Genomic DNA, 26,321 nt, shown 5'->3' with positions numbered 1-26,321 from the left:
CCATCATTCAAGGCCCTAAACAGGCCTTTCAAGTGAAACCACACTTCACGTGTATCCGCAGGTTTGATGTACAGGTTGAACCTCTATTATCCAGAGCTCTGTGGTCTGGCAACTCCCATGGTCTGATACATTTTGAATCTTCCGCCGTTAGTACAAACTCCTTACAGACAGAACAGGGCTCGAACCGCGGTCCAGATCGCTGGTGCTGTAAAGGCATTGTGCTAACTGCTACGCTAACCATACCACCCCATGGTATTATTTCCTGTTTTAAGATTTGTTCTACCTTTGATATGTTTACATAGGAGGTTCGCTTACGGGTCAATTTCTGTTTTCCAGCATTTTCCCAATGTTGCCGAATTAAAGAGGTACAACCTGTACTGCATTTGGTGCTCCCTGTGTGGCCTATTCCACCTGGGAGAGACTGAGTGCAGACTGGAGATCATATCGCTGAGCACAGTCGCTCTGTCCGCACCAGTGACAGGGATCTCCCAGTAGCCAACCATTTGAGGTCTGCGCCCCACTCCCCCACTCACATGTCTGTCCGTGGCCTCATGTGCTGTCTAACCCAAGCCACTCATAAATTGGAGGAGCAACACCTAAAAGCCTGCCTGCTTTTTGCTTTTATCTTGGGAGAAGGGCTCGGGCCCGGCTGAGTTCCTCCGGCATTTACTGTGTGTTTTTACTACAACCACGGCGTCTGCAGACTTTCGGGTTTCACTCCATTCGGTAGACTCCCAGCTCCCGTTTGAACCTGACCTCCAGCACTGCCTGAGTGGAGTTTTCACCCTGTCCCTGGGTTTCCTCCAGTTTACTTCAGCACCCTGAATATACATGGGTTGGCAGGAAGGTTGATGGGGAATTAATGTTGGTGTGGACTTAGTGAATGAAGGGCTGTTTCCATGAAGTCAGACTTGAATGGTAGAAGGTCAAGAATTCCAAATCAAGTCAAGTTTATTGTCATCTGTTTATACAAGTAGAATCCAAAGAAACAGCGTTCTCCTGTCCTTAGTGCAAAACACCCAGGCACACAACCAGACATAACAAACACACAGACAAGCAATATATATGCAGAACTAGTGTTCAGACATACAAATAAATAATCATTGTTTCATGAATATGAGAGTCTCGGATGGTGAGTGTGAGCAGTTCCTTTGGTTGTTCAACATTCTCACTGCCTGTGGGAAGAAGCTGTTCCTCAGCCTGGTGGTGCTGGCTCTGATCCTCCTGGATCTTCTCCCCAACTGGAATAGCTGAAAGATGCTGTGCGCGGGGCAGGAGGAGGTCCTCAATGATTTTGCGTGCCTTCTTCAGACAACATCTTGATGAGGTGCAAGGAGACTCCAGTTTTAAATTCCTTTTAAAACTGACCTGAGATGATGTAGAATCCATTTATTTTGTCTCTTGAGAGATAATTCAGAAAAAGGAAGTAACAATTGGGTATGTCAGGAGATGTAGGGAAACATCTGATCAATGAGGGCTGAGTCGGGGTGGAAGGGGATAAGGTCCTGGCACTGAAAGCACGGCCAACAATGGAGCGGGGAAATGTGTGGGGCCAGGATTGGAGGAGGGCAGAGATCCCAGGTTCCCAGGACAGGAAGGGCTGACCTTGAATTGTAAAACAGCGACAGGAATTTAAATGATTGGAAGCGACCTTCCTGTGTTTCATTGCTGGGGATTTTTTTCTGTACGGTGCAGGCAGTTTCTAACAGCCAATCATTTATTTTTAACAGAAATTTGTCAGGGAACATCTTCTCCACACTCAACCCTGACCTCTTGGATGGTTTGACTTCTCTTAAGGTCATGTGAGTATGAAGATATCCCAGATTCCACCTGTCGTGTCCCCTCAGACATCTGCCACCCTGACCTCAAATTCGCTTGGTCCATCTCCAGCAACACTCTCCCTTTCCTCGATCTCTCTGTTTTCATCTCGGGAGACAAACTCTTGATAGACATTTTTCTGCTTCGACTACACCTCTTCGCACCCTGTCCCCTGTAAGAATTCCATTTCCTTCTCTCAGTTTCTCCGTCTCTGCTCCCAGGACGAGATGTTCCAGTCCAGATCATCAGAGATGTCCTCCTTCTTCAAACAGCTTGGCTTCTCCTCTACCACCATCAACTCAGACCTCACCCACGTATCCTCCATTACTCACGTTCCTGCTCTGGACCCCACCACCCTCACACTCAACAACGACAGAATTCCCCTTGCCCTCACCTACCACTGCACCAGTCTCTGCATCCACATTCTCCTCCGGAGTTTATGCTACCTACTACTTGATCCCATCACCAGCCACATATTCCCCTCCACCTTCCACAGGGACTGCTCCTACTGTGACTCCCTTGTCCACTCCTCCTTCCCCATCAATCATCCCCTTGGCACCTACTCCTGTGACCGCAGGAGATGCTCCATTTCCACCTGCAACCCCTCCCTCACCACCATTCGCGGCCCCAAACTGTCCTTCCAAGTGAAGCAATATTTCACTTGTGAATCTGCAGGGGTCGTCTACTATATCTGGTACTCCCGCTGTGGTTTCCTCTACATGGGAAAGACTGGACATAGGCTGGGAGATCACTTCGTTGAGCACCTCGGCTCTGTCCACCTCAATAGCGTGGATCTCCCCAGTGGCCACCTGTTTCAATTCCCCATCCCAGTCCCTTGCCGACATGTCTGTCCATGGTTTCATGCACTTTCAGACTGAGACTACCCACAGATTTGAGGAACAACACCTCATCTTCCATATGGGCCTCTCCAACCGGATGGTTTCTTCCTGCACTCTAGTTCTTTCTCTCTCTCTCTCTCTCTCTCTCTCTCTCTCTCTCTCTCTCTCTCTCTCTGTTCCTTTTTCTCTCTGTCTCCTTTCACAGAGTTAAAATTAATTCTCACCTCTCCTCTTATCATATCAATTAACACCTGTTGTTGATCTGGTTCTCCACCCCCCCCCCCCACCCCCACTGCCAGTCTTCAGTCTTTCTCTCTCAATCTTTATGCAGACACCAGTTTTTTTTCCACTTATTCCTTGAAGAAGGGCAAAGGCCCGAAACACCGGTAATATACCTTTACCTCCCGTGGACGCTGCGAGACCAACCGAGTTCCTCTAACATCTCTGTGTTTTTTCTACAATCACAGGGTCTGCAGACTTCCGTGTTTCTCCCCACCCCCAGTCCTGGCTTCAGTTCATGATTCCCATATTCTAACCAGACTTGGTTAATGGAGCCCAACAAGGCTGTTTGCCCTGACACACCTTTGCAAAATCACAACTACACACAGTTTAAAAAAAAATCAGATTTATTTAATCAACTGAGTTTTTGTCCAAAAAAGGATAAACCTTGTGATTCAGAGATCACCATTCAGACACTGGCTGTCCAGTGGGTCTTTCCCATTACCTCTGGATGGCCAGTGGTCCCACCCAGTCCCTCTGACTGACAAGTGGTCCGACCCGGTCCCTCTGACTGAACAGTCATCTCTCCTCTTCTCTCTGGCTGACCCAACTCTGATGGCCTGCACATGGACATGTGGACGAAACCTGCCCCACTCACTTCACAGAGGACCCTGGCAGTGAGCAGTAGACGTGTAGCACCACTGGGAGACATTAGCAGGGAACTGGCGGCCTCCCTAGCAGAACGCCTGAGACCCTTCCCTTCCCTGAAAAGCCTCTGTTCTTATTTCAGTGATTTCAACACCGAGTTCCTGTTCTGTGACTGCAACCTGCTACGGGTTCTGAACTGGGAGAGGAACAGCTCGGCTCGGATTTCTGAGGAAACGATCTGCTCTTACCCTAAAGCTCTACAGGGGAAGCCGTTCAAAGACCTGAAGGAAAGCCAGCTGGTGTGCCGTGAGCATTCAAGCTATGGGAGCACATGACACCGGGGAACAATGTTGGGAAGGGTTCCCATCCGTGAGCCCAGGTCACCGACGGAGAGACAGACAAGAACTCAAAGCTTGGTAGAAGGTTTGAGGTAGAGAGGTGTGATTTCAGAGCCCGGGGATCATGGCCAGGGCTGGTCAGCAGGGAACAGCCATCTCCCACGGTTGGAATAGTGAGCGACTGCTCTGTTTGGGGGGAGAAGGGTGGGGAAGTGGGAAAGACAGAAAGAGAAACATTGCATTGTACAAAATAATTGCATCCTTGGAAGTTGCAAAGGGAGATTCACTAGCCCTGGCATTGGGGCAGCACTTACAGACTACCAGTACTGAGGGAGACCCCTGGCACTGAGGGAGACCCTGGCACTGAGAGAAACCCCAGCACTGAGAGAGACCCCCGGCACTGAGAGAGACCCCCAGCACTAAGGGAGACCCCCGGCACTGAGGGAGATTCCCAACACTGAGGGAGACCCCGGCACTGAGGGAGATCCACCTGACAGAGACCCCTGACTCTGAGGGAGACCCTGGCACTGAGAGAGACCCCAGCACTGAGAGAGACCCCTGGCACTGAGAGAGACCCCCAGCACTAAGGGAGACACCCAGTACTGAGGGAGACCCCCAGCATTGAGGGAGTCCCCAGCACTGAGGGAAACCCCCGGCACTGAGAGAGACCCCAGTACTGAGGGAGCCCCCTGGCACTGAGAGACCATGGCACTGAGGGAGATCCTGACACTGACGGAGACCCTCAGTACTGAGGGAGATCCACCCTGATAGAGGCCCCTGGCACTGAGGGAGACCCTGGCACTGAGAGACCCTGGTACTGAGGGAGACCCCTGGCACTGAGAGACCCCGGAACTGAGGGAGACCCCAGCACTGAGTTTGTGCACCATCCCAGCTCTTGTCCCACCTGCCGAGTGGTTTCCCCTCCCTGTACCAGGGCTGTCGATGACATGGAAGTGTGACCTTTCCCACATACTACACATGGTCACACGGTGACTCCCTTTGTTCTGTTTTGGTCATAGAGGGCCCTCTCGAGCTCCCGTTCCTCCAGTTGATACCGGTCCTTCGCCAGGTCGTTTTCCAAGGGGACCGCTTGCCGTTCCTCTGCACGGCCACGTACTTGGATAACAGCACCAAGGTACTGTGGTACCACAATGGCATCCTGGTCCAGCCGGAGGAGGAGAATGGCATCATCATCATGGATAGCCTGGTTCACGACTGTTCCTTGATATCCAGGTAATCTCCACAAACAAGACCAACAGTTGGCACTTCCTGTTCAACAGTGTGGACAAGGGAGGTGAGGAACTCAGGCTCGAGGGAAATCGAAATATCAGGGCAAAAAAGAAATGAATACAGGTACTTCCCAACATACACCCATGTTCCGTTCTGGCCAGCCGACCATATCTTGGAATGGATATATGTCGGAATTTCCCTATATTCCTGTTATGACAAATACAACATGGTGGCTAGCAAGGCCAGTTCTCGCGAGAGGTCAAGGAAATGTGCTTTGATGGACCAACATGGCTTTTTAATAAAAGATGATTTGGGACGCCTGGGCAGATTCCCATGGCTGGGGAAGGGGGAGAGAGATTGAAGAGGGAGAGCGACGGCAATCTGCGTAGGCATTCCAAATCCACAACATAGGTTGCGAGATGACACCGCTGCCCAGAGTTACCTGGTGCCATCTTGGGCTCCCGACAGGGATGAGGTAAAATACTACCTGTACAGTATTTTTTTTTAAAATTTCGATCATACATGTGGATGGACGTAAGTCGCATAGTTCGTAAGTCAGGGAGTACCTGTACAGGAGGAAGAAAGAGTACAAGTTGCACTCAGGGGCAAGAGGACAATGTATTGGGAAATTCGGCACCTGAGGTGGCTCCCAACGTTGTACAAAATTTACACAAGGCAGTTTTTGTGTCACAGGTTCAGAAATAGAGCAGCCAGACATCATGTTCGGATAGCCTTGAACTTGTGCGCTGAGAGCTGCTTGCAGGATTATGGAGAGTGTTGGGTTGTCATTGAAGGATGTGAGGTTCTGGGTGGCAGGTCATAGTGCTGAGTGTGGGATAATAAGTTGGATGGAAGTATTGGTGATGGTTTATTTCTCTCTCTGTATTGCACAGTCAGTTCATTTACATGTGTACGTGGTGTTCAGCTTGTTTTTTGCACGACCAATAAGTAGTCATTCTGCCTGGCCCGCAGGAAGAACAATCTCAGGGTTGTACATTATGTCATATATGTACTCTGACAATAAATCTCAAATCTGATACAGTAAAATACGGGGATTGGTAGATGCTGGTTTTTCCCACTTGCTTGAGACTCAGTCGTACTATTGCTGAATACACCTGCACTGAGAGTTGAAAAGACAAGCATACTACACTGTCCTTACACTGAACAAACTTCAGTTGCATGAATATATAAACCTTAAAGCATTTAACTTTACCTTCAGTGACGTTCTTTGTAAACACTTAACCATCGCTGCATCTGCAGGTTCCTCCCCATCCACGGAGCCCCGCCCCCAAGTTTACAGATAAACCCTCTGACCGGGGCAACTCTTATTTAGCAGGGATAAGGAGACGCTTTAAGAGAGTCACCCCAACGGCGAGCGGCATTAACCAGCTCTTCATCAGCTCTTCATCCTGGGCGACGCCATTGCTGTTTCACACAACTTTATTCAAAAAGCATGACCATGGTCCTCAACTGGCTGGATATTTCCTCCCATCTTCACCAAAGGTTTACGTGTTACTTCAGAGAGCATTTACAATTTTAAACTTCTGTATTTTATTTTCATTTATTGTAATTTTTAAAATTTATATTCCTCCTTTGCTGGGTACTTGAATTCTGGATACCAGGGGTTTCTCTGTATATGAAGGGTTGTATTCTCGATAGATGATTGGGTGCTGGTTTTGAATAGGATGTGCAGACTGGATGAAAGGCCTGGCGTTCTGGATGGAGGATGTCCTCTTGCTTACAGGATGTTGGTTTTGGATGGAGGATAGCCCTTTTTTATCATATTTTAGGCATACAATATGGTTACAGGTCCTTCCAGCCCACGAGCCCGTGCCACCCAAATATACCCAATTAACCTACAACCCCCGTGATGCACCGTCAAATACTTGAAAGACTGTTGATGAGAAACCAATAGGCTTTTATTCACTTAAAAACAACGGCACATCCACACTGTTCGACTGTCCTGCACTGAGCTGCAGGGGGCTGTGGAACAGTCACCCTTATACAGGAGCTTGTGGGGAGAGTGTAAGATACAACCACTGGACTGTCAGTGACTGCCTGCACTTGTCCACACTCCTTCACCCCCTACTGCAGGGGGCACCCCGCTGTACCTGCAGGGAGGTAACCTGGGAGACTGGCTCCACTTACTCCCTGCCACTAACTGTCCCCATATAAAAGGCTCCTTCCTCCCTTAGGGAGGAGCAGAGCACATGGAAACAGAAAGGATACAGAACCTGGTGTGCAAGTTTAAGATAATTAAAGCCTGTTGTACAGCCTTTTGTTGTTTGTGCCTGTTTGTTCACACTGCAGTGCTTCACAGGGGAGGACCACAGGTACAATCGGCCAATAGATGTGCCCAACCAGATAATTATACATACAGTGATTTACCACATTCACCCCTTGTTTTTAAAAAGTCCCGTGAGGTGAAGTAGAACTTACAAAGTTACAAATTCAGAGTCACAAGTTCAGTCTTTAAGGCAGTCTGGTCGTTCGCTGGAACCGTCATAGAATCAGTTGTGGCTGCAGTGCAGCGGCAAGGCCCTGGATGGTCTCGGGCATCTCGACGTACTCATTAGTGTTGTGCTGGTGGGTAGTCACCAAGGAGTCTGGTGTATCCTCCCTTGGGGCAGAGACAGGGTACCATGGGTCAGGTGCATTTTGTGTGTTCAACGGAGAGGGGAGTGCAGGGGGAACAGCAATGGTCTCCAGGACCCTGAGGGAGCCTAGTCCCTAATAGAAACGGTGTTTTCATGACTGTCAGAATATGCCATGTAGGCATATTGGGGTTGGCATGGAAGAGATGGATACTTTTGACCGGGTGGGGGGGGGTGGGTGGTGTGGGTCAGACATGGCTCCTCACATGCTTCCGAATAGTATGGGCCATGGGAATGTTGGCCATGTCTGTAGTGTGGTCCCTGTCGCAGATTTCCTGGGAAAGGAAAACATACATTCATGCAGTGTGGCATTTGAGGCTGTACATAGCTGGGACCTGGTAGAGTGGAGGGACTCGGGAGGAGGGAAGGGGGTCCTTTAAAAATGACACTTAGTCATTCAAAGGGGCAAGTAGCTTTAATTAATTGTGCCGTGTCTAGCTGGTAGAATTGCGGCTTGCACTCAGCACAGACTTGGCCATTCTTTGTCATGGTCCTGCTATCGTCGATGGAGTACAGCAGGTTGTGTGCTTTGACAAAATGAAGAAACTTGGAAACTCTGGGGTGACAGAGATCGTTGTGGAGGTTTTGCAGCTGGTCGATCTGGGCGCTAGCACAGGTCCTCTGGGACAGGGCGTCTGGGGGCTCATTAAATTTCCCCGGCTGGTACAGAATATTGTAATTATAGGTGGACAATTCAATTCTCCACCTCAGTATTTTGTTATTTTTGATTTTACCCATTGCTGATTGAAAAACATGAATGCAACTGCACGTTGATCAGTCAGCAGGGGGAATCTCTTAATGGCCAAGTAATGGCACCAGTATTGTACTGCTTTGCCAATGGCTTGGGCCTCTTTCTCAACCAATGAGTGTCAAATCTTGGGGCCCTGCAGGGTACGTGAAAATAATACAACTGGTGCCAGGGCAAGGTCTGATGCATCACTTTCTACAAGAAGCGAGGTGGATTCGTCCACAGCATGCATTGTGTTCTTGGCGATGTCTATCTTAATGTGATTGAAGGCTGCACGAGCCTCCACTGCCAGGGGGAAGGATGTGGATTTGATGAGGGGGTGGACCTTGTCCGCATAATTGGGGACCCATTGGGCATAATAAAAAAAGAACCTAAAGCAACTCTTCAGGGCCTTAAGGCTGTGTGGGAGGGGAGGTTCCAGGAGTGTCGCATGTGGTCAGGATCCATTCTGATGAGTCCATTCTCCATGACACAGCCAAGGATGGCCACACAGGTTGTGCAAAACATGCGCTTGACCTTGTTATATGTAAGGCTAAGGAACTTGGCTGTTTTGAGAAATTTCTGGAGATTGGCGTCATGGTCCTGCAGGTTGTGGCCGCAGATGGTGACGTTATTGAGGTACAGGGAAGTGGCCCACAACTCGTACTGATCCACCATGTGGTCCATCTCCCACAGGGAGACTGAGATGCCTTTCATGATGCCAAAGGGAACCCAGAGGAAATGGTAGAGGTGGCCATCTGCTTTGAACACCGTAATCTGGTGGTCCTCTGGGCGGAAAGGGAGCTGGTGGTATGCTGACTTCAGGTAGATGGTTGAAAAGACCTGATACTGGGTGATTTGGTTGACCACGTCAGTAATGCATGAAAGGGGGTATGCATCCAATTGCGTGTATCTGTTGAGGGGCTGACTGTAGTCGATGACCCGTTCTGTGCTCTTCAAGGGCTGGTGCTGGCTTCAAAGATCCCCTCCTTGAGTAAGTGCTGTACCTCTGCCCGGTTGAAGGCCCTGTCCCTGGCGCTGTACTGCCTACTTTTAGTGGCGACGGGTTTACAGTCGGGAGTGAGGTTGGTGAATAACGACGGGGGGGGGGGGGTGATTTTAAGTGTGGAGAGTCCACAGGTTGTGCGTGCATCGTGCGTGGTGAGCAGTTGGCTGTGTGGGGGGTTAGTCCTAAAATCGCGGGTTATATACATTTAGGGGTGGATGGGGCCAATTGAACTCCATCATCACGCCTTTAAGGTGGTACTAAAAATCCAGCAGCGCAGAGCTGAGGCATCACCATCAGTCTAAAGTCTTTATATTCAGTACCCTGCATCATTAGACTCACTGCACAGAAGCTTCGAACATCCGCTGTGTGTGACTTGGATGCCAAGGAGACCTTCTAGTTCACCGCCATACTGTAGGGGAAAGGCACCGCACTGTGTCCGGGTGTATGAAGCTTTCCGTGCTCCCACTATTGAATAAACAATTCATCACTTGGCCGTTTATCTGACTATCCAACACCGGCCTGGCAAGTTGATGTGGGCTGTCCTGGTTGAGTGTGATAGAGGCCAGTGTCAGGTCACAGCTCATCACTGCTGTGGAAGATGATGGTGTCCAAGATGGCGGCCTCCGCGGCCCGCACGCTGCACTGCTGAGTCTTAAAGATGCTGGCCCCTATGGATTGCACATGGTGTTGCTGGACCCTGGTGATGGTGGTGTCCAGGATGGGAGCCCCCACGATCCGCACGTGGTGGAAGAGTTTAGGTTTCACACTTTGGACTATTGTCACTTCTTCCCGCAGCTGGAGCAAGTTGAATCCTTCGCTAGGCAGCATTTCCTCCAATGCTCATCCAGGCCTCAAAAGTAGCACCTTGGGTGCTCCCGTAGCACCACAGCGGTGGTCGGGTCACTACTGGAGCTGGACAAAAATGACAGGAGGTGGTTGTTGACCATTACTGCCGTGGTTGAGTCACTAGCAGAGTGGAGGGGTGGCTGCGCATCCCAAGATGGCGGTGTCCGGGGTAACCATGAGGCTGCCGCGATGTCGATCGAGTAGGCCTCCATGTTCTGGAGAGCCACCTCCAGCGTACCTGTCAGCTCGACTGCTCTCCACAGACTGAGCTCCCCTTGTTCCAAGAGTCTCTGTCGGATGTAGTTCGACCTGATCCCCGCAACGTAGGTGTCCCGGATCAGGTCCTCTGTGTACTCCGTGCCGGGCACGGCCTTGCATTCGCAGGCCTGGCCGAGTGCTCGCAGGGCCCAAAGATATTCGGCATTGGATTTACCAGATCATTGTTTGCAAGTCATTAGAAGGTATCCAGCGTAGATGACATTGATCTTACGCAGATACTGTCCTTTGAGTATGTCCGTGGCTTCCTGGTACGACATAGTGCCCTTGATCATGGAATACACCGGCGTGCCAACCCGAGAGAGCAGGACTTGTAGATCACACAATGGTGGAGGAGGCCTACAGGAAGGCTTCAAAACAGCGCAGCCAGAGCTCAAAGTCAGTGGATGCCTCAGGCGACTGAGTGTTCTGGCTTCAGGATCTGTTCCATTGTTTAAAAAAAATCCTTAAGTAAGTAAAATTGATGCACCATCAATTACTCGAAAGACTGATGTTGAGAAACCAATAGGCTTTTATTCACTTAAGAACAGCGGCACAAACTGTACTGTTTGACTGTCCTGCACTAAAGGGGGGGGGGGGGGGCTGTGGAACAGCCACCGTTATACAGGAGCCTGTGGGGAAGGGCCACAGGTACAATCGGCCAATAGGTGTGCCCAACCTGACCATTATACATGACAGTGATTTACCACGTCCTGTGTGTTTTGAATGATGGGAGGTAATAGGAGCATCCAGAGGAAACCTACACAGACACTGGGAGAATGTACAAACTCCGGACTCCGGCCACTGGCACTGTAACAGCGTTGAGCTAACCACTACACTAACCATGCCATTTTAACGTGGGATAGGTGGATTAAATATTTTTAATTTAGACGTACACCACGGTAACAGGCCTTTCCGGCCCACAAGTCCATGCCACCCAATCACCCAATTAACCTGCACCCCCTGGTACGTTTCAAACAGTGGGAGGGAACCCATGCAGACACGGGGAAAACGTACAAGTTCCTTACAAATAGCGTGGGATTTGAACCCCAGTCCTGATTGCTGGCGTTGTGCTAACCACTACATTGACCATGCTGCCCTCGGGTTCTCAAAGGAGAAACTGATCTCTTGATTGCTGCCATGTGTGGCTGTGGAGGCCAAATCGAGTATTTAAGGCAGAGATCGATAGGTGTCTGAAAAACCAGGGTATCACAGGTTACAGGGAGAAGGCCGGGCAGGGGGGTTGAGTGGGAAAATGGATCTGCTCATGATGGAATGGTGGGGCAGACTCGATGGGCCGGATGGCCTACTTCTATTCCTATATCTTATGGTCTTATGGGAAGGATTTGAATTACAGTAAAAATCCCCGTTGTCCAGAATTCAAGCAACCGACAGTCTCAAGCAATTGGTGACCCTCGAGGTCAGTTTGCCAATTCATGCAACCCGCAGCCTCAAGCAACCGGAATATTCACTTACTCAGCATCCACCATTCCCCATAGGTGCCAGATGCCAGGGGTTTTACTCTATGATCTCAGAGTTGTACTGCACAACAGCAGGCCCTTCAGTCCATTGTGACAATGTTGACCATCATGTCTACCTACAATAATCCATGTCTGCATTCATGCCGTGTCCGGTCGTTCCCACATCCGTCCAGTTACCTCTTCAGAGTTGTTCTTGTTCCTGCTTCTTCCACCTCCTCTCAGATACCATCTACTCTTTGTGATAATTCACCCCTCAGATCCCCTTTAAACCTCCTCTCTCTCACCTTCAGCCCTATGCATCTAGTTTAAGACATCCCTACCCTTGGACACAGAGTCTGGCGGCTTCTCCTCTCTGTGCCTCTCATAATGGTGTCTCCTCGATCTCCTTCACACTGGGGAGAGTCGAACTAGACTATCCTGGCAACACTGTTTTCCATGCCCTCTCTTTCAAATCAAATCCTTCCTGTACCGTGGTGACCAGAACGGCACGCAGCATTCTCGAGCCAGCGTTTGGTACTACTGTACCAGGACATCCCACTTGTATCAAGTGCCTTGACTGATGAAGTCAACTTTCTCATTATTCATTGATCAACAATGCTCCCCAGGGCCCTGCCTTTCACTGTGTGCCATGCCCTGGGTAACCTTCCCAGAATGCATCACTCCACAATTCCCTGAGTTAAAAGTAAAACACGAGAGCCTGGAAACACGGTGGTTGAAGTAAAAACGCAACACTGGAGAAACTCAGCAAGTCTAACAGTGACGTTATATGGCAAAGGTAAAGATACAGAAGCCTTCATCAAGGTATGGAAAAATGTTGGCAGGTGCCTGAACTAAATGGTGGGAATAGCGGTAGAGGGAGGAGCCCGGTCCCTCAGGCAGGAGGTAATAAGGGAGGGAGGGCACAGCAGCAAATGGGGAGGGGGGGATGTCCCTGGGATAAGAGAGAGAAGGGGGTGGAGAGGGAGGGGAAAGAAGACAAAGAGGAAGGGTAGGAGAGGGAGAACGGAGAGCAGGTTGGCAGAAACTGGAGAAGTCGATGTCAATGCCGTCCGGTTGGAGAGGGCCCAGATGGAAAATTAGATGTTGTTCCTCCCATTTACAGGCAGTGTTGTTGGGTGAGGATTGAGGCCATGGGCAGACATGTCAGCATGGGAGCGGCAAGCAAAATTGAAGGAGTCGGCCACTGGGAGGTCCCTGTCACTTATGCGGGCAGAGCCAAGGTGATCAGCGAAGCGGCCTCCCAGTCTGTGCCCAGGAACCATCCTTCCTCCCTCCCTTATCCACCTGTTACCTCCTGCCTGTGGGACTGTGCTCCTCCCCCTACCCCTCTCTCTATACCATTTTGCCCCTTTTCTTCAGACCTAGATGAAGGGCTCAAGCCTGAAACGTCTGTTCTGTATCTTTATCTTTGCTACATAAAGGACACGGTTTGACCTGCTGTTTCTCCAGTGTTGAATTTTCATGTTTCTCTGAGATAAATTCCATCTGAGCCATTCCTTTGTCCTCTTTCCTGTTGATCTGAATCCTGTTGTAACTTTCTTTGCTGTCCACTCTACCACCAAATATCAATCATGCAAACTAGATTATCATCCAAACCAGAAATATTGAGTCAATTAACAAGATACAGCTGCACTGATCAGACCCCTCCAAACAAAAGCAAAACCCACTCTCCCAGTCTATCTCAGATGTCAGATTTACTGTCAGAGAAAATACATCACATCACATACATCCCTGAGATTCTTTTTCCTGCGGGCCAGGCAGAATCACCACTTGCTGGTAGTGCAAAAAAACTGTATTCAAATGGACACATGTAAACAAATAAAGAACTGTGAACAGACTGTGCAATACAGAGAGAAAAAAATCAACAAGGTGCCAAAGTGAGAGTCCTTAGATGACTCCCTGATTGAGTTTGTCATTGAGGAGTCTGATGGTGGAGGGGGAGCAGCTGATCCTCAACCTGGCACCGACGCCTCTTTCCTGATGGCAGCAGCGAGAACAGAGCGTGTGCTGGGTGATGTGGATCTTGACGATTGCTGCTGCTCTCCGATGGTAACAGTCCTTCTTATGTTCTTGATGGTGGGGAGGGTTTTGCCTGTGATGTCCTGGGCTGTGTCCACTACCTTTTGGAGGGCTTTTTGCTCAGGGGTATTGGTGTTCTCATACCAGATTGTGATGCAGCTGGTCAGCTCACTTGCCACCACATCTCTGTAGAAATTTGCTAGGGTTTCTGAAGTCACACCAAAGCATTTCAAACTCCTGAGGAAATAGAGGTGCTGAGGTGCTTTCTTCACGATGCCATTAGTGTGTCGGGTCCAGGAAAGATCCCCCAAGATAGTATCTCCCAAGAACTTAAATGTGTTCACCCTCTCTACATCTGATCCCTTAATGATCTCTGGTTCATACACCTCTGGTTTTCTCTTTCTGGTCAACAATCAGCTCCTTGGTTTTCGTGACATTGAGTGTGAGGTTGTTGTTGGTGCACTATTCAGCCAAGTTTTCAATGGTGAGTCTCCTATCAGCAAGCCAGTTTTGTGCCCAACTGGCTAACGTCTGGACCAGTCGACCATGCAAGGCTTTGCAAAAGTCATTGTAGACAATGTCTATTGTCCTGCCTTCAGCAATCCCCTTGGTCACCTCTGTAGAAAACTCAATTAGCTTCATGAGACATGATTCCCCACAGACAAAGCCTTGCAGATTGCCCCTATCCAGACCTTACTCATGGAAAGGCAAGGAAATCCATTCCCTCAGAATCCCCTCCAGTAAATTCGTTACCACTGACATTAGGCTCCCAGCTGACGCTGCTCAGCATGTCACTGCGAACCATCTTAGGTGAAGGCCCAAGAGGTTCTGGGTGAGAGAAGGTCATCAGGTTGGTGGTTGGACGATTTGTGATCATCAGTAACAGCTGTTTATGGGTAGTGATTCTCACCTTTCTTCACTTTGAGGAATCTCACCTCATTTCAGAAGCTGTGGACTGCTTTAGACCTCCACTGGTTAAGATGCCTCTCTCTCTGCCTGCAGTGAATTGATCCTTTCAAATATCTACCTACTGGCCAGTGGAGAGTGGGAATGTGTTATCGCAACGTCGCGAGGGAATGCATCGCTCAAGGTGGAGATCGTGGTGATCGACACTTCTGCTACATACTGTCAGGCAGATGAGGTCACAAACAACAGAGGTGAATTCAGGTCAGTTCACAATGTCAATCAAAAGGCTCATTGGGTGGAAGGTGGAGCAGGCCACAGTTACCCTGTGCTTCAGATTCTCGCCAGTCGAGGTGCTATGGGAATTGCTCAACTTGCCTGAGACTTCATATACATCGCGATGCATTCACTACTTCTTCACACATTCACCAACCCCCCACACATTCACCAACTCCCCTCACATTCACCAACTCACCACAAATTTACTGAATCTCCTCACAGTCACCAACTCTCCACACATTCACCAACTCCCCTCACATTCACCAACTCTCCACACATTCACCAACTCCCCTCACATTCACCAACTCTCCACACATTCACCAACTCCCCTCACATTCACCAATTCCGCTCACATTTACCAAATCCCCTCACATTCAGCAAATCTCCTCACATTTACCAACTTTTCTCATCTTCACCAACTCCCCTCACATTTACCAACTCCCCACAAATTCACCGACTCCTGACAGATTCACCAACTCCCCTCACGTTCAACATCTCCCCTCACATTCACCAAAACCCCTCACATTCACCGCCTCCCCTCAAATTCAACTCCCCTCACATTCACCAACTCCCCTCACATTCACCAACTACCCACATATTCACCAACTGCCCTCTCATTCGCCAACTCCCCTCAGATTCACCCACTCCCATCACATTGACTGACTCCCACAAATTCACCAACTCCCCAATCGTTCATCAACTCCCCACAAATTCACCAATTCCCCAAACATTCACCATCTCCCCTCACATTCACAAACTCCCCGCACATTCACCAAACAACCTCACATTCATCGACTATCCACAGAATCACCAACTCCCCTCACATTCACTGACTCCCATCACATTCACCAACTTCCTTCACATTCACCATCTCCCCTCACATTCGCCAACTCCCCTCACATTCACCAACTCCCCTCACATTCACTGACTCCCATCACATTCACCAACTTCCTTCACATTCACCATCTCCCCTCACATTCACTAACTCCCCTCACATTCATCGACTCCCCATACATTCACCAAATCTCCTCACATTGTCCAACTCCAACTCCCTTCACATTTGCCAACTCCTATCACATTCACCAAAACCTCACAAATTCATCAAATCACCTCACAATCACTGACTCCCCTCACATACACCAAATTCTCACACATTCAACAAGTCTCCACACATTAACCAACTCCCCTCACATTTACCAACTCCCCACACATTCACCGACTCCCCACACATTCACCAACTCCCCTCACATTCACCAACTACCCACATATTCACCAACTGCCCTCTCATTCGCCAACTCCCCTCACATTCACTCACTCCCATCACATTGACTTACTCCCACAAATTCACCAACTCCCCAATCGTTCATCAACTCCCCACAAATTCACCAATTCCTCAAACATTCACCATCTCCCCTCGCATTTACAAACACCCCGCACATTCACCAAACACCCTCACATTCATCGACTATCCACAGAATCACCAACTTCCTTCACATTCACTCACTCACATCACATTCTCCAACCCCCCTCACATTCACCATCTTCCCTCATATTCAGCAACTCCCCACACATTCTGCAACTCCCCTCACATTTACCAATTGCCCTCACATTATTCACCAATTACCCTCACCTTCGCCAACTCCCCACACATTCACAAACTCCCCTCACATTCATCAAATCTCCACCCATTCACCGACTCCCCTTATAGTTATCTACTCTCCACACATTTACCATCTCTCCACACATTCACCAACTCTCTCACATTCACCAACTCCCCTCACAATCACCAATTTCCCTCACTTTCACCGAATCCCCATACATTCACCAACTCCGCAGACCTTCACCGACTCCCCACACATACATCGACTCCACTTCCAGTCACCAACTTCCCTCACATTCATCCATTCCCCTCACATTTGCCAACTCACCTCACATTCACACTCTCCCCTCATATTCTCCAACACCCCACACATTCACCAACTCCCCTCACATTCACTGACTCCCCTTACATTCACTGATTCCCCATATATTCACCAACTCCCCACACATTCACCAACTCCCCCCACATTCATCAAATCCTCTCACATTCACCAACTCCCCTTTCAGTCACCAACTCTCCACACATTCATCAACTCTCTCACATTGACGAACTCCCCTCACATTCACTAACTGCCCTCACTTTTACTGACTCCCCTCACATTCACCGACCCCCCCACATTCACCGACTCCTCTCACATTCATCAACTGACCTCACTTTCACCAAGTCCCCTCACATTCACCAATTCGCTTTACATTCAACAACTCTCTCACATTCACCAACTGCTCTCACATTCACCAACTCCCTTAATATTGAGCAACTCCCTTCATTCACTGACTCTCCTCACATTCACCGACTCCTCACATTCACCGACTCCTCACACATTCACCAACTCCCCTTACATTAATCGATTCCCTCACATTCACCAACTCCCACAAATATACTGACTCATCTCACAATCACAGACTCTCCACAAATACACCAATTCCCTATACATTCATCAAATCCCGTCACATTCACCGACATCCCTCACCTTCACCAACTTCCCTCAACTTCACCACCTTCCCTCACATTCACCAACTCACCACAATTTAACCGAATCCCGTCACATTCACCGACTCCCCTCACATTCACCAACTCCCAACACATTCACCAACTCCCCATACATTCACCAACTCCGCAGACCTTCACCGACTCCCCAAACATACATCAACTCCCTTTCCAATCACCAACTTCCCTCACATTCACCCACTCCCCTCACATTCACCAACTCCCCTCACATTCACCCTCTCCCCTCATATTCTCCAACACCCCACACATTCATCAACTTCCCTCACATTCACTGACTCCCCATACATTCACCAACTCCCCACACATTCACCAACTCCACTCACATTCACCGACTCCAACACCCCTCACATTCGCCAACTCCCCTCACATTCACCAACACTCCAAAAATTTACCAAATAACCTCCAATTCACAAAATCCATTCACATTCAACGACACCCACACAGTCACCAACTCCCCACTCGTTCACCAACTCCCCACACATTCAACATTTCCCCTCACATTGACCAACTCACCACACATTTACCAATTCCCCTCATGTTAACCATCTCCCCTCACATTCACCAACTCCCCTCACATTCACCAACTCCCCTTAAATTCGCCAATTCCCTTCACATTCGCCAACAGCCCACACATTCACAAACTCCCCTCACATTCACCGACTCCCCTCACATTTACCAACTCCCCTCACATTCACAAACTGCCATCACATTCATCAACTGCCCACACATTCACCAAAACCCATCACATTCACCGACTCCCCTCACATTCACCTACTCCCCTCACATTCACCAACTCCCCACACATTCACCAACTCCCCTCACATTCACCGAATCCCCACACATTTACCAACTCCCCTCACATTCACAAACTGCCATCAAATTCACCAACTCCCCACATATTCACAAACTCCCCCCACTTTCACCAAACACCCTCACATTCTGACTCTCCACACATTCACCAACTCCCCTCACATTCACCAACTCCCCTCACATTCTCTAACTACCCTCACATTCACCAACTCCCCACACATTCACCAACTCCCCTCACATTCACCAACTCCCCTCACATTCTCTAACTCCCCTCACATTCACCAACTCCCCACACATTCACCAACTCCCCTCACATTCACCAACTCCCCACACATTCACCAACTCCCCTCACATTCACCAACTCCCCACACATTCACCAACTATACATAGCCAGGCAGTATTGTGGGAGGGACCGTATTTTGGAAGGGGTAGAATTGAGGGAGTGGTAGTGCTGAGGGACGGTGGCATTGCTGATAATTAGCAGAATGTTTGAAGGGTATGGACTGAGTCTGGGCTGTGAGAGAGGTGCAGAACTGAAGGTGGGGTGGTACTGAGGGAGGAGCAGAACTGAGGGAGAGGCAAGACTGAGGGAGGTGCAGGACTGAATGAGGGGCAGGACTGAGGGAGGGGCACTACTAACAGATGTGCAGGACTAAGGGAAATGCAGGACTGAGGGAGCGCAGTACTGATGGAGGGGCAGGACTGAGGAAGGGGCAGGACTGAGTGAGGGGCAGGACTGAGGGAGGAGCAGAATTGAGGGAGGGGCAGAATTGAGGGAGAAGCAGGACTGTCAGTGTGGTACTGAGGGAAGGGCAGGGCTGTGGGAGGGGCTGTACTGATGGAGGGGCAGGACTGAGGGTGGGGCAGGACTGAGGGAGGGGTGGTACTGAGGAAGGGGCAGGACTGAGGGAGAGGCAGTACTGAGAGAGGGCAGGGCTGTGAGAGGAGCTGTACTGATGGAGGGGCAGGACTGAGGGAGTTGCAGTACTGAGGGAGGGGCAGGACTGAGGGTGGGGCAGGATAGGGAGGGGCAGTACTGAGGGGGGGGCAGGACAGGGGGAGGCAGTACTAAGGGAGGGGAAGGACAGGGAAGGGCACGACAGGGAGGGGCAGTTCAGAAGGAGGGGCAGATCTGAGGGAGGGGCAGGACTGTGGGAGAGGTAAGACTGTCAGGGTGGTACTGAGGGAGGAGCAGGGTTGTGGGAGGGGCAGGACTGAGGGAGGGCAGGACTGAGGGAGGGCAGTACTGAGGGAGGGGCAGTACTGTCGGAGGGGCAGGACAGGGAAGGGCAGGACTGAGGGAGGGGCAGGGCTGAGGGAGGGGCAGGGCTGAGGGGCAGGACAGGAAGGGCAGGACTGAGGGAGGGGCAGGGCTGACGGGGGGCAGTATTGACAGAGGGGCCTGACCACCAGTGCAGTGACAGCTGAATGCCTTGTTCTGGTCTGGGGGAATCTGCTGAAGGTTAGGGCACTGTGAGGAGACTGATGCTGACCGTAACTGGTCCAGACACCGAAGGTCCAAGTGTGTTTGGCCAGTGGAAGGCAGCGGCTTGGCTCTAACTCAGCTCCTGCTCTGATGTTAACATCTTGACGGGGGAATGTGGTTTGAATTAAGTCAGAGGCCCAGTCGGGGCAGGATGTGGAATATCTGGCAGAAAGAGAGCCAGGCAGCATCGCGCCTGCTCAGCACAGGGGAGTCTTCCACATGGCCAACCAAAAACGTTGCTGTGTACCGATAAGCTGCGTTGGTTTCCTGGTACAGATTCACCCCCATGGGCAAAGCCTAGGCAGCACAGACTGGTCCCAGTCCACTCCTGGTGTCATGGGTCACAGACTGGTCCCAGTCCACTCCTGGTGTCATGGGTCACAGACTGGTCACAGTCCACTCCTGATGTCATGGGTCACAGACTGGTCCCAGTCCACTCCTGGTGTCATGGGTCACAGACTAGTCCCAGTCCGATCCTGGTGTCATGGGCTTGCAGACTGGTCCCAGTCCGATCCTGGTGTCATGGGTCACAGACTAGTTCCAGTCTGATCCTGGTGTCATGGGCTCACAGACTAGTCCCAGTCCAATCTTGGTGTCATGGGCTCGCAGACTGGTCCCGTCCCAGTCCGATCCTGGTGTCATGGGCTCACAGACTGGTCTTTTGCTGTTAAGATATGGCCCTCAATGACTATCAGACCAGTACACCTTGGCCCCCTGAGCTATCCATGACTGCAGAGTTGGGTAAACGATCGGTGCCCCTGGCTGTCCCCCTGCTCCCCCTGATACAGACGGCTGCTTCCCTCAGCTGGGCAACCACAGGAACTGCGGCCTGGCACAGAGCAGGTTTACCTGTGCGATCTGAGCCCAGTCTGCAGTCACCATTATTCGTATAGAAACATGTGCTGTCCCTGCCTAGGGAGAGTGTGACTGAACCATGCATCGAGTGCTTCACTCCGTCAAACTCTGTGGTCTCGGCCTGGGAATGTTTGGCTGGATATTGTAGAACAATGGTTTTCAACCTTTTTCTTCCCACCCACCTTAAGCAATCCCTTACCAATCACAGAGCACCGATGGCATAGGAATTACTTAAAGTGGGATGTGAGTGGAAAGAAAAAGGTTGAAAACCACTGATTTCGATGGAGAGAAACACGGTTCAATGAAGAGAAAATTCTTGCTGACATGATTTATCAGGAGCACCTTGCCAGGACGATGGTGGAGTGGTAGAGGATCTGTGGGATCTGTCTGTTCTGCCAGACGCTCCCTCTGCTGGTGGCCTAAGGGACTTCTGCCACTGAACCCTGGATTCACACAGCTGCCCCACAGACCAATCCTCATCACGGTCAGGGATGCACCCTGGCCCATCACACCATACCCCTCCCCCCAATTATAGACTGACAGTACATCATATCCAGTCGCTTCATAAACATCACAAATGTTGATGATTTCAAGAGAAGATTCAAGATTCCTTTATCATCACATGAGCAACATATACAATTTAAAAAAAATTTAGACATACAGCACAGTAACAGGCCCTTTTGATCCTGTACCACTCAATTAACCTATAATTGTGGGAGGAAATCGGAGTAATGGAAACCCACGCAGGCACCAGGAGAACAAACAAACTCATTACAGGCAGCACCGGATTTGATCCCCGATTGAACCGGTCACTGTAACAGCGTTGATCAAACCACTACGCCCATCCTAATTGGTGGGATAGTGGGGGTTGCGGGCTTGGTGTTCCCCTGTGGAAGAAGAACACAATGAGGTTAATATGCTAATTGACCATAATTAATTGCCTCCCTGAGTGTGCGTGAGGGACAGAATCTGGGAGGAGTTGATGGGAACGTGGGAAGAATAAGATGGGATTACTGGTCAGTGCAGACTTGATGGGCCTATTTCCACGTTGAGTGCCTCTGTTTCTCCATGTCCGCAGTTGTGCTCAATGTTGTGAGTGCACAGGAAGTATTTCCTTCCCCGGGTCCATCGCGGCCACCATATTACAGTTAGGGTAGAGAACAGAGTAAGGTGCCCGTTATAAATTTAATTTTTGTTTTAAATCTAGACATACAGCATGGAAACAGGTCCTTCCAGCCCACGAGCCCGTGCCGCTTAAATTACACCTACAAGTCAGCGCAGTTGTCCTGATGAGATCTGATGGAGCCGGCGAACCAGCTAGTCAGTTCTCTGGAACTTCAGGGTCCCTGGACCAAGGGCAAAGCTCCCGACGCCATCTTGCCCATGAAGCTGCTGCTCCTGGTTTATCTGGTCACTAACATTCCCCGCATTTAATGAGCTTTCTAGGTTCCCGCTCTTCCTTTCAGAGTGACCAAGCCACGCATTTCCCCGTCCCATTCTCCCCTCCATCTTCTTGCCTACCTACCTAACCTACCTCTAGCCCCGTGCACCTTCTTCATCTTCCCACCCAGTTATCTCCTACAAGGGTTAGCCCGATGCTGTTACAGTGCCAGTGACTGGGGTTCGAATCCCTCCCTGTCTGTAAGGAGTTTGTACGATCTCCCCGTGTCTCCGGTTTCCTCCCACCCTTCAAAACCATACCAAGGATTGTAGGTCATTTGGGTGTAATTGGTTGACATGGGCTTGTGGCTGAAGGGCCTATTAAATATTAAAACATCACAGCACTGTACAGGCCCTTCGGCCCTCCATGTTGTGCTGAACTGTATAAAAATTCTAAGCCTTCCCTACCCTATAACCCTGTCCTTTCCTTTTGTCCATGTCTAATAGATTTATAAAGGCCCCTAAGATTTCAGCCTCTACCACCTCTCCTGGCCAGGCATTCCAGGCCTCAACAACTCTCTGTGTAAAAAACTTCCCTCTGATGTCTCCCCTACTCTTCCCTCCCTTAACCTTATACACATATCCTCTAGTGGTTGTAAATCCCACCCTAGGAGACAGATATTGGCTGTCCAGCCTATCTATGCCTCTCATAACTTTGTAGACCTCGATCAAGTCCCTTCTATACTCCAAAGAGAAAAGTCCCAGCTTTGCCAACCTTGCCTCATAAGACATGCTCTCCAATCCAGGCAACATCCTGGTAAATCTCCTCTGCACCCTTTCCATAGCCTCCACATCCTTCCTGTAATGAGGCGACCAGAACTGGACACAATGATCCAAATGTGGTCTCACCCGAGACTTATAAAGCTGCAACATGACTTCTCTACTCTTATACACAATCCCCCTATTAATGAAGCCCAGAATCCCATAGGCTTTTTAAATTCTCCTATCAACCTGAGTAACTACCTTGAGGGGTGTCTGGACATGATCTCCAAGGACCCTCTGTTCATCCACGCTCTTAATTAACCGACCATTAACCCTGTACTCAACTTTTTGATTTGTCCTGCCAAAATACATCAGTTCGCACATGTCCGGATTGAACTCTATTTGCCATTTTTCTGCCCACACTGCAGTATGCCAAAAGAAAACTTAAAAATTAAATTTAGAAACAAAGGAACAACTCGAGGGGCAGAATGTTCCTTTGCTGCGCTAATTTGTTTGTTTTTAAATGTAATTTATAGCAATATTTGTACCTGTGATTCTGCCACTAATCAGCGAATATTGTGACATGTTCATGACACTAACTTCTGATCCTTGTCGTGTCTCCAGGGGAGAGGAGAGGGTGGGAATTGTGGGGGTCGGTACGGTTTTGGACAGGTGGCTCCCCCTGGCTCCAGGAGCAGGTTCAGTAATGACTCCCTGTTTGTTTCCCAAGCAGGTGGCCCCGCACCTTGGCTGGAATCACTGTCTACCAACCCTGCCTAGAGCATCCATACCCCTCCCCCTCCTCGGAGGAGAGGAAGACCTCCCGCAAGTGCAATCGGGCAGGAGTGTGGGAAGAGGCGGATTACTCCCAATGTCTGTACATCAATGACTACACCAGGGTCCTCTCCTCCTTCACTCTGGTGAGTTCCTGCCTGTGCCCAGCCCAGCCTGTGACCAGCTGCATCTCCCTCGGCTTTGCTCAGGGCAGAAACCGCTCGCTGCCTCAGAGTCCAGTGAGAAATTGTGACATCCCACTATTCCTCCTCTCAAAAGGGCTATTGATGCAGCGGGTATCACCACATCTAAAGTAGAGCTGCACAATCAGCCTTGCCGTCGGAGTTGCAGAGTGAAGTGTCCCCCCCCCATACTCTTCCATCGTCTACTCCCACAAGATCGCAAGGTAGGAGAAAGTATATCCAAGACATAGGAGCAGAAGGAGGCCAATCAGTCCATCGAGTCTGCTCCACCATCCTAAACATGAGCTGATCTATCCTCCCATTCAACCCTCACTCCCCGGCCTTCTCCCCGTAACCCTGATGCCCTGACTAATCAAATACCTGTCCAACTCTGCCCTAAATACAAATAAATACTGTTCCATGAATATGAGGGTCTCGGATGGTTTGAGTAAGCCAGTGGTTCTCAACTGTTTTCTTTCCACTCACATACCACCTTAAGTAATCCCTCTGCTATTGGTGCTCTGTGATTAGTAAGGGATTGCTTAAGGTGGGATGTGGGTGGGATGGGAAGGTTGAGAATCATTGCTCTAGACCTAATTGTTACCGTGATATGCCATAAGCAAGGACCAGTCTTGTATTAACAGAAGAAGCCACCTCTACTGACCAGTGGGATAAGTTACACCATCTGTTATACCAGTAGGGTGGAGCCAATCTACAGTCATAACCAATAGCAAGCAGTCAGCATAATATATTACATCACTACATTCACTGCACCCCCCTAAAATTAACTAATTTTAAGTAATAGAAAAAAAACAGGGAAGCAAAAGGGTTAAAATCACTACAGAAGAAGAGAGAAAATCAGCAGGAAGTTTGAAAAAAAAATGTGAGAAATGCAGCAATTAAAATAAATCATGAGTAAGCCATTGGGGTGGCCTTGAGACCGATGCAAAACAACTGGAGAGGGGTCCTGTAAGCTAACAGGAGATGCTGCTTTTTCGGCAGATAAGAAGTGATTGGTAGCAGGTGTTGTTTGGGGTAAGTCTCTGTGTGTTACAGACTGAATTTCAGGGACAGAGACATGCTGTTCTGGGGAGGGCAAAGGAAGATTAGTGGGAGTGGGCAAAAGGTTAGAAGCTGCAGGCAGAATCCCTGGCGAAGCAAGATCCCTAAGGGAAACAGTGTCCTGTCTTGCATCAGGAAAAGCAATTTGAGCATATGGTGGGTTAGCATGAAGCAGTTGTACATGCTCAACTAATGGATCCACTTTGCTTTGTCTAACATGCTTTCTCAGTAAAACTTCTCCAGGTCTAGAAAGCCAGGCCGGCAAGGTCAATCCAGTCTTTGACTTTCTGAGAAAAGAAAACAAATGCTGATGAGGCATTTCATTAGTTGATGTGCAAAGTAAGGTACAGATAGAGTTCAAAGCTTCAGGTAACATTTCTTGCCAGCGGCTGGTGGGGAGACCCTTAGATTTGAGTGCCATGGTAACACCTTTCCAGATTGTACCATTGCTGCGTTCAACTTGCCCATTCCCCCAAGGGTTGTACCTGGTAGTGTGACTTGTGGCAATGCTTCTATCAAGAAGATATTACCAAATCTCCGAGCTCATAAAGGCTGAACATCTGTCGCTGTGAATGAAATTTCGATAACCAAAAATACTTAAAATAGAATGGAGACATCTAATTACAGAACCAGCTGAAACACCAGTACAAGGGATAGCAAAAGGGAAACGAGAGAATTCATCAATAACACTAAGAAAGTAAACGTTTCTATTATTTGAAGGCAGTGGCCCATTAAAATCTACACTGAGATGTTCAAAGAAGCTTTGATCAATGAGGAAGGTGAGGGTTTGTAATAACGTGGTTTGCATTCAGCACAGACAGGGCATCATCCAGTTAGGGTTCTCACATCCTCTACAGTATAGGGCAGATTGAGAGATTTCACATAGTGATAAAATCTGGTGACCCCCAGGTGGCACAGCTCTTCATGAAGAACTTTTAATTGGTTTAGCTGCAGACTCGCACAAGATGCGCGAGAGAGCGCACCAGGAGGATCTGAATTTTCCTGGATGATAGAGGATGTCATAGTTATAGGTGGAAAGTTTGATGCGCCATCACATAATCTTATCATTTTTAATCTTGCTCTTCAATCTTGTGTTGAACATGAAGGCAACAGATTTCTGATCAGTTAACAAGGTGA

At 49.4% G+C, this 26,321-nt stretch overlaps 1 protein-coding gene across 1 annotated transcript in view; it reads left to right on the top strand.

Moving 5' to 3' along the window:
* Positions 1-26,321, top strand: part of adgra2 (adhesion G protein-coupled receptor A2) — a 166,513-nt gene that overhangs the window by 91,552 nt on the left and 48,640 nt on the right. Inside the window, exons 5-9 of the mRNA XM_069917465.1 lie at positions 1,731-1,802; positions 3,667-3,830; positions 4,882-5,095; positions 15,086-15,250; positions 23,900-24,086. Coding sequence (XP_069773566.1) covers positions 1,731-1,802; positions 3,667-3,830; positions 4,882-5,095; positions 15,086-15,250; positions 23,900-24,086 — 802 coding nt within the window. The remainder of the gene's footprint in view (positions 1-1,730; positions 1,803-3,666; positions 3,831-4,881; positions 5,096-15,085; positions 15,251-23,899; positions 24,087-26,321) is intronic.

The sequence above is a fragment of the Narcine bancroftii genome, chromosome 2, assembly GCF_036971445.1.
Source record: "Narcine bancroftii isolate sNarBan1 chromosome 2, sNarBan1.hap1, whole genome shotgun sequence".
Classification (NCBI taxonomy): Eukaryota; Metazoa; Chordata; class Chondrichthyes; order Torpediniformes; family Narcinidae; genus Narcine; species Narcine bancroftii.
This window is presented reverse-complemented; position numbering and strand designations above follow the sequence as displayed.